Source organism: Scatophagus argus, chromosome 8 (assembly GCF_020382885.2).
Source record: "Scatophagus argus isolate fScaArg1 chromosome 8, fScaArg1.pri, whole genome shotgun sequence".
Lineage (NCBI taxonomy): Eukaryota > Metazoa > Chordata > Actinopteri > Scatophagidae > Scatophagus > Scatophagus argus.
This window is the reverse complement of record NC_058500.1, coordinates 4,145,141-4,154,776: the sequence shown is the minus strand read 5'-3', so window position 1 is coordinate 4,154,776 and position 9,636 is coordinate 4,145,141. Positions and strand designations below refer to the sequence as shown.

The 9,636-nt window shown below is 42.6% G+C and overlaps 1 protein-coding gene across 1 annotated transcript; it reads right to left on the bottom strand.

Annotated features, from left to right (window-relative positions):
- Window positions 1-4,971: 4,971 nt before the first annotated feature.
- Window positions 4,972-7,305, bottom strand: fam43b (family with sequence similarity 43 member B). Its single transcript, XM_046398243.1, has one exon. The coding sequence runs from the start codon at window positions 7,134-7,136 to the stop codon at window positions 6,120-6,122; it is 1,017 nt and encodes a 338-aa protein (XP_046254199.1). The 5' UTR covers window positions 7,137-7,305; the 3' UTR covers window positions 4,972-6,119.
- Between the last annotated feature and the right edge of the window lie 2,331 nt (window positions 7,306-9,636).

Here is a 9,636-nt window from a genome sequence, read left to right as displayed (position 1 = left end):
ATCATTACTTAAGTGCATGTGAAATATACCTAACATTAACAGATTCATGTGGCAAAACTAAATTGCTGCAAGCTGGCTAACATTAGCTGGCTTTCTCATCAACGATGAGGGCTAATTCATTTACTTATTGCAATCTACAACATCAACGCTACATGTCACTACATCCTTTGCACTGGACCTTTAATTATTATGACACAGCCAACAATAAGAAATGGTACAAAACAAATCTACTAGCTAACAGTGACTGCAAGTCAAGGGCAGCCAGCTAGCTGTCTGTAAGGTTAGCCAACTAGCGGTGTCTTAGCTCTGCGTCATGAATCTGACACTGGTTGCTTCATAATGTTAGCTGATAAAGTAATTTGCAAACGGCAGGCTTTGAGCCAGTGAGCCAAATAAAAATACAGGAGCAATGAAGGCCTGTAAGTAGTAATGTTATTCTAAATATTAATATTTATTTTCCAACATTCTGTGCTCATTTCAGTGTTTATTCTCATGTATATCAATCAATAGGGTGATGAGTGCAGTTCATTTAACAACCACCAGTGTCATCAGTAAGAAGGATTTTATAAAAATTCAGGAAACAGGAAATCTGACTCTGTCTAAAGATTAAAAACATACCCGCACTTCCAAAGCTCACAAAAACTCATGTAAGATCTTGTTTGTTTGATTCCGTACGAAAACCTTGTGAGTTTTAGTGAGCTTTTTAAGTTTTCTCTTAAAATTTGTGTTACATTTGGATGGGGACTTGACTTCAGTCAGCACCTGATCTCCATCTGCCCCTCATTCCCCTAATCAGTCTGTTAACATAGCCTGCCTGCTCACTTCCCGTACTCCTCTGCCCCGTCATCTGTGCAGAGCGGTCCAGACATTTTCCCTGCCTATTAATCTGTCTGCCAGTCTACTTCTTGACCACAGTTTGTTCTGGACCTTTGACTCTGCTTGTTTGCCTGATTTGGAGGGACTGTGTGTTGCCTTCTGTGAGCCTGCCCACTCGCCTGAATCTCCTTGTGCTGTTGAGCTTGTTACCCGTATTGATTCTCTCATCTAATTCTCAGCAGGAAAGCAAATGAGCATATTTCTCAAAATATCAAACTATTTCTTCAAAATCAAAATGTAATTACCTCTTCGTATCATATCTCTTCATGTGCAGAATGAAAAGCATCTCAGCATCAGAAGCAGCTCACACATAAGCACAACAGTAGAAAAAACATATATATAGAAATATATTTCAGCAGACCCCCACAAGGACATCAGCTGCACTGTGTCCAATTGAGCACCACAGAGGAGCCTATGGAAACACAAAGCTGTGCTCTAAGGTTATTGATTGCATAATTAGTCTGTGTAATGGCTCTCTGGTGACGTCAGGAGACAAGAGATACGTGCAGCCTTCCTGCAGTCCTCCCCATCATCAGCTGGTGTGCAACACAGTTATTAAATTTCCCCATGTAGGTTTTATAAAATTACCTGTTCTCATCTGTGTAACATTATTACCAGTATAATTTTTCGTCCAATTTAACAATGGCATAATGGTGGAAAGTGCTGAGAATCTCTTCTGCTCTTCTGCTCATTTTCAATAAGCTCAAGAGAAAGAAAGGAGTGCAGGGATTAGCTGTGAAGCTGACTGAAACTGACTATTCAAGACTGTAGGATTCTTGTGTTTCACAAGCATAAATTTATCTGCAACCTTTTCCCTGCTACATAAAACAGGCAACGTTCCAGGGAGAAAACCAACGACGAGATATTATTCAGGCTTCAGAATATCATTATTAAACAAAAAGCACGCACGCATTTCCTGAGGCGCGATTTTTCATCAAACTTCATCCTCGACAATTTTGGCATTACTTATTACATTTTTATGGGATAAAACCATAAATGTTTTATGGCAGTAACTAATCTCTTATTCTCATGAATTAGTTAACTGTATAGTTATGCACTGGAGTTTTTTTTTTTTTTTTTTTGTTGGAGTCTGGACTGCAGTTTACTCTCAACAGAAATAATTATGGCCCCAGGAGATTATTTGAAAACTTAGTCTAATGAGTTCTCACTCATTTTATTCTCCTACGTGGAGAGACTGTGTTGCATAATTTATAAGTGTTGCAGTCAAACCCAAAAAATAAATAACTAAAATTCATGAATGTGCACCTTCCAGTTAGAGTTGCAAGTTGCAGTTTTGTCGAGCCTCCTCTTTGTGTGTGACTTGCTGAGCAGCAAAACGTGGCCCAGCTCTTCTCAGAGTACGCTTATAAGCTGCATGGATGAGACGAGACTGAAAATGATCCTTGTTAGCTTTGATAGTCTGATTGTTTGAACTTGTGACTGTAACTCAGCTTTACTCTTTAGACTGTGAAATGACAGGAGCATCAAATCTTGCAAGAAAAGACCAGCCTGTCCTTCCAAAGGAAACAACAACATCAGTGGTCTCATAAATCATGACGAAGCAACGTCCTCGTGATGAAAACCTCTACTGGAAGAACAAAGCAGGATATTCAGGTGAGGGTATCTGTTCGAGACGGTCTCGTTTACTGTGTGGGAGACAGTCTTTTGAGGTCTCTTGTAAAAGCTCAGGGAAGTGACTGCACCGCAACAGCAGCACAGTGAGACAGATGTACATTTGCCAAGCCAATCACTCAGTCTCCATACTTATCTCTTGCAAAACCAAAACAAACTGTTTGAAAACACAAAAGCATAAATTTCACCAGTGGTTGACAACTGTGTGTCGAGTCGACTTTCCCATCTCCACTAAAGAGCAGCACACAGCTGCTTCCCTGAACTTTTCTGTGTCTCATCCGCCATGTGGGAAACAGTCGCCAACCAGTCAAGGTATTACAGAGCGACTCAGTCCACGTTTCCCTTCCCTTAACCAAGGGCAAATTATTGTAACCATAACGACGGAGGTCCCTAACCCTAAACAAAGCAGTCCCTAACCACAGTGTTTCCCTAACCAAAAAATATGTTGTGCCTAAACCTAAATATATCTCAGCCACAGTGTTGTCACGTCATAAAGACATTTATCTCTGCAGCGATTTTACAGGGTTCTGATTAACTATGTCCCTTCCTGATGGGGCGGACAAAGACCTATTTTGTTGTTTAATTTGACTTTTTGGAAGAAATATGGTAAACAATATATGGACTACAATTTCTGTACAGTCAGCAACACACACACAACCATTTTTCTTCCTGTTTATCTCTCTGTTACTGAGGCTCATTGATCCACGGTGTCCTTCCTTCCCCTGTGTGGACTGTTCTTCTCCTCCACTATCCCCACACAGAAGCTATTAAACACTTTCTTTGCACTGTTCTCACTGGAACGAGACAGACTGCGACCTGCTGCCAGCTGCTCCGGGACATAACATTTTGCTCGTCCGGTCCGCCTCGCCTCGGGCCTGCGGTGCCGTCACTTATCTGACAGTGTTTGCTTCACAGACGCTGCACTGACATCAGAGTATCGGAACATGTGTGCAGGCAGAAGCTGCTTTTTGGGTATCAAAAGATGCCCCTCCTGCAAAAGAAAAAATGGCACAGTACAGTAATATGTGATAGTTGACAGTCCAGTGTCTGTCATGTTTTCTTAGATGTCTTTAAGAGCATCCCCCGGGGCTGACAACGTGACAAAACACCACAATCTTTGGATCTGGGCTTGAGCCCTTGTTATTCTGGAAGATGACTGCGATAAAGCCCAGCAGGCACCTTGCTGCTGCCATCTGCTCCCTCTCTTCTGCTTGCCCGACGAGAGTTATGCTTACATTAAAGCACAGTGGCTCCCGTGCTAACCAATCCATGTTAACATAGCGCTGGCAGGCACGATGCATTTCTGCATGAATGTCAGTGAGCAAACAGTCTGACTTTATCACCCTGTGCACTGTGTGTGTGTGTGTGTGTGTGTGTGTACGAGTGTTTGCAGAACAGGAGTGTGTCGAACTGGCTGCAGATTAAAATGCATGCAGGTAAAATATAATAGAGCGATAGAACATGAAATGGTGTCTCTTGGTATTCAGATTATGCTGTTATCCTTGACATGAGTGGGCTTGTGGCAAGGGCACAGGAATCCTTTATTATCTGTCTTCTGACATTAGAGCCTGTTCTTTTTCAGACTTCCAGGAAAAGAAAAATTGCTCTTTAAGGTTCCAGCTGAAAGTCTTGTTTTCATCAACAGAGCAGCAGCACCTGTTCCTCTTCAAAAGCAGAATTCTTAATGAGGATGCTCGGCTGTCAAATCAAACAGCTTTTGATGTCGTTACGTAAGACAAACTGAATTTATGAACAGTTCTAGCATCAATAATTTCAAATTACATTCATACTGCAATGTTATGTCGCAAAGGTATAATATGGAATATAAATGAATTGTTGTTCAAAGACAGTGGCAAACACTGGAAGCTTCCCGAAATACCACAACAGCTTTGTTGTTGTGACTTACTGATGTTTGTGTGATTCAAGCAAAACATTTCAAAGACTCTGTCATCACTAAAATGGCTGATGCTTGCTGTAAAATGGTTGATGACGGAGTCAACTTCCTGGTCTCAGTGTTGGATCACACGTTCCTGTCAGAGCCTGACAGCCATCCTGCCAAGGCAGGTGCTTTATGTTCTTTTTCTCAACAATTCAATCTGCTGATTAATTGCTCCCCTCAGAGTAAAAGGTAAAAGCCTGCAGAAATTTATCAAACCACATTAACATCTAATGAAACTGAGTGACAGGCGGCTTTTTTGTTTTTTTGTGTGTGTGTGTGTGTGTGTGTGTTAAAAATCTTTTTATAACTCATGAAGTAAATTTTTAGCTTGTGTAAATATGTTGTATGGGTGTTTTTTGTTTTTTTTCTGTCTTTGAAGTTTAAGTTACACATAATTTTACATCAGAAACATGCAAATGCACACCAATGGAATGCAGACTTGCTGGATTCATTTGAATAATCTCTTTGAAAACATCTAGAAATACCCTCCCTCCGAGATTCAAGAAGGAAACCCAAGTGAGGGCAATTTTTATTCATCGTATTTGGAAAATAAATAGCTTCATCTCATAATAATCACAATGCATCTCTTGACAGTAGCACAGATATCATCAGCAGGAAATTAGCTAAAGTCATACTCAAAAACAGTTTGTGTTAATTTGTAAGGGTCTGTCTGCATTTTTGCAAGGGCTCGAGTGGAAAAACTGCATGAACAACATTTGGATAAAAAAAAAAGAGCACAGCAATTACAAATTAAGATCTGATTTTTGTTGTTCTTACTGATTTGGACCAGGTGACACAGGGATAGGTATGTAAGAAAAACACAAAATTACACAAATTAGATGTTGCTGCATTAACAGTTGTGTGTTTTGTCCCTGGTCACACGTTTATCACAGTGTTCATTCCTAAAGCCGAAGGACCAAAGGAGTCACATGAAAAAAGTCAAAAAGCTCAGCATGAAAAAGGTTACTGCTGACATGTCATGCATAAATGATAAGGATGGGAACAAATGACAGCAATAAACGTGTCGACTGAATGGCTTGCTTCCTAAATTACAGCCTAATATTCATTAGTCGGCTGTGATCATTAGTAAAACCGTAATAAACTCCATCTCGCGATTGTAAGCACTCAAAAAGGTCAGTCAATTTCAGTGAGGATTGCCATGTTAGAAAAATTACACAAATTTACAAAGAGCCTCCCTGAAAAAAATATTACAAGTCGATCCAAAAAATGTCCCTGCTGGCAAACATGGCATCGATTATACTCACAAAAAACAAGAGACAGAGGACTGATAAACACATCCTGCTTGGTGCTCTGATCAATATGTGACCCGCGTGTCAGTGATCTCAGCGTCAGCGCTCTCTTGTTTTCTGGAACCATTGTCATCGTTCGTCATTGTGCTATCGTTAGTCTGTGCATCACCAGCCCTCTTTGTAAACACGCAGTTTCCCAAACTGCTACAGTCAAACCAGCCATCTGGCCAGAACAGAAATTACTCCCACAGAACAATCTTCGGCCTTTCCGCCACCACTCGGTAGTAGGAGAAGTTTCTGGTAAACACTTCACATTACATGGACGGGGCAGGAGGGAGCCTGAGTGGGGTACCAGTGAAGGACAAAGAGAGGAATGTGTTACTGTTGCGCTGCAGAATCGCCTTCTTTAAACTGCCTTCTTGTCACACCAGAGAGGTTATAAATGTAAATGTGTTGTTGTTGCTGTCACTGACAAAGTTGATTTGGCACTGCTCCAACCGGGCAATATCCCCAATGTCCAACTCTGATAGTAACTGAGTTGGGTCTGTGTTTGTTGTTAAAACCCTCTGTTTCTCCTGCTGCTCCTCTACATCCTTGTGTAGTGCTTCTACCTCCTGCTTCTCATCTTTCCTGCCCTCCTCCTCCTCCTCCTCCTCCTCCTCCTCCTCGTCTTCCTCTGTGATGGAGCAGAGGCGGGTGGCAGTCCCGGGGTTGTCGGCAGGCGGTCTGTAGTGGCACTGACCGTTCAGCAGCCTCCTCAGTGGCATCAGGGGCACCGCCTCCTCACCCAGCAGCTGCTGCTGGCAGTGCCGGAAATCACTTTGACGCTTCAGCCGCTTGAACTCGCTGAAGGCGGAGGTGGCGTTCTGGTAAAGGCTGTGGGCGATGGCCTGGGCCTTCTCCACCTTGCTAACAAGCACAGCGTGACACCGGAGCACCACGGCCATGTTCTTGACCTGGTGCCTGTAGATCCAAGCCAGGATCTTGGGCCGGCACGGGTCGGCGTTGCAGTAGGTGATTCTGTTCAGAGAGTAAAGATGGATGGGTTTCTTTTTCCCAGATTTGTCAGCACTCATCCGGATGCCTTGCGGCCCCACTGTTAACCTCATTTTGACACTCTGCTCCCCATAGTTACTCCTCGCCCATATCTTGGCCACCGCCTCCTGGGTGCAGCCGTCTCCCTTTGCCGTGATGGTGACCACACTCCCCAGGTAACGCACATTGTAAACAGGTTCCTCTTTGTTCAGTTCCACCTTTTGCCGTTTGGTATGGAAGATACTGCCCACCCAGTCGAAGGGGCAGTCGGGCAGCAAGTCAGGACAAGAGCGCAGGAGAGAGGAGAGGATGGACTGGTAGGTCAGCCCGGTCCCCAGGCTCTTGGGTTTACTCTTGGCCTCATCCTCCACCAGAACAAATTTATTCCTTCTCCAGGGGAGCATGGTGTGGTTGGAGCTGGAGCGAGTGAGCCCCTCAGCCGCTGCGTTTGCTCTTCCCAGCTCAGGCAAAAGAGTAGGAAATCCGGTGTGTGTGAGGGAGGGAGGAAAAGCAGAGAGAAGCTGCTTCTCGAAGCACAGAGGAGAGACTGAGAGCTGTGAGCATCAGCCAGTCTGTTCCCCCGCTCGCTCCTCCTTCCTCTCCTCCTCTTCCTCCTTCTCCTCTGTTCTCTGCATCATGCAGCGCTGATCAGCACAGGAGCCTGAGCTCAGTGTTCAGGCACCGTCAACCCCCTCCCTGCGTCGTTGTTTTTGCTTCCAAATGGCTCGCAACCAAAGCATTATTTATCCCTACAGCTTTGCACTGAGGTATCACTGTATTTTATTTTCTTGTGAACCTGAGAAAGAAGCCTCATCGCCCAATCGCTCTCCCTCTCTCTCTCTCTCTCTCTCTCTCTCTCTCTCTCTCTCCGGGGGACTTTTGGGAACTTGGTGTAAAAGTCATTCAAGTCCATAGAATGTAATTAATTCTCCATGTTTAGTGTGATGTTCAAATGAGGATATTAGCAGAACGATCTCGTTGTATTGTTAGCATGAGGATAAAAGATGTTTGGATCCAAAACACAAAATTGCAACCTGGCATTACAGTGTGTTGAGTGGATGGAGGTCTAAAACATTAGACCAAACTGAAAATGAATTAAACCAGCATTCTATCAAATGCTCAGTAGGAGACAAACAAAGAAACAATGCTTAATTATGAGAAAATGAAGTTGAAGTTTGTACAGTTTTCCATTGAAAACGGGCTGGCAAATGGCTGGCAATCATCAAATTCTGCTTTACACGGCACAACAGATTTTTCTTTTAAATCTGGGTTATGTATATAATATAAAGACAAAAGTTGGAGTGATATTCCTAAATAATTCAAGAGATAAAAATAGTTTGTAAGCACTTGCATGTAAGATTCAGAGGATGAGACACAAATAATTCATCTGAAATAAGCACTCCAATTATATTTGTAACTGATGATGTAGTTTATAGTCTACAAAACACAATGTATCACTAAGAGCACGTCAGGTCTTCAAATGAAGCAGACGAGTAAGATAATACATAACCTGTCCACCCTGTTTCTGTCAAATTGTGTCAATACTAATTTGTTTTGTCAGTAACATTGTGAAGGGAACATAACTGCTGCCTGGATTTTATTTTGTTTTTCTCCAGTACAGGAAGTGCTGCTTTTCAGTGCACAGTTCATAGAAAGTGAATGGTTAAAGAGCAGGACTTCGACTCTGCAGGTTTAGGCAACAAAAGCGCTTTGGGTTGAGGTTAGGGAAAACTAGTGGTTGCAAGACATCTTGTCTTGTGCTTCAGGTCCTGCCTGACTTTTTAGGGATGACAATGTCCATCTGACAGGTTGTCCCTCAGTCCAACACTTCAGTCCTGCCAACGTTTTGTAAAAACAGTCAATACACATTCCTTAATTAAAAATGTTTCCTTATGATTCCCCTGAAAATGTACCTTCTGTTGCAAGTATAAATATATAATTGTTAGTACATAATTGCCTGACCAATGTACATGAATTAGGGTACATGGCTGAAAAACTGTAGTACATTACTGCTTCATCTGTCTGGCCAGCAGACACAATATAAAAAGGGCAGATAAAAGGCTGCTGCTCTTTCAGTGCAGAATCCTGATGCAATAAATCAAAATAAGTATCATCTGTGTCTGCAACTGAGCTCTGCCGGGCAGCATGGACTGAACTGTCATGTGTATGTGGTGGATGAAGTTCTCTGCTGAGAGGTTAGTTACTGTGGCAACACCAGAAAATAGAAAATCTCTTTTCCTACCCCTGGTGTGTGTGCATGAATAGAAAAATAAAATGCTTTGGAGGGACTATCTCAGACATTAATCTGACTAATTCCAGTTATTTAAAAGAGAGCAAATTTTAGTCCTTTGAATTCATTTTCTGTTCTTATCTGTTCACTTCTCCATAAAACTCCTGTCTTTGTCAGTGCTGAGGTTGCATGCTGAAAAGGGTTTCTTTCTCAGTAAGCCGAACACATAGCCAGAGGGCATTTGGCCAAACTTAAGACTGTCTGGAGATGGTGGAAACTGATTTAATGTTTTGGGAATAGCCTGAGCAGTCACCATAAAGCAGACGCTTCCCTGTAGGGATGATTAAGAGACTTTTGCTCTATAGGTGGATGTTCAGTGAGTAAGAGTAGGACAGTGATCTGATCCAGGATGAGCTGGCACAGTATCTTCTTGAGCCTCCAAAAAACAGTGAGACTGAGAGGCCTTATACAAACATGTGTGGCCCCATAAATCACCTCTGCTGTGAGATAGCTCATCTCTAACCACAGAAGATTAACATAAAGCCTGTTAAATTGAACAAATCCATCATAGAATGGCCTTCACACAAATGGATGCATGTATTCAGTATTGACTCATCTGCCACATGAGCATCCTGTTGAAAAGGGTCGTTCAATGGGATTAGGAAATGTCTCGA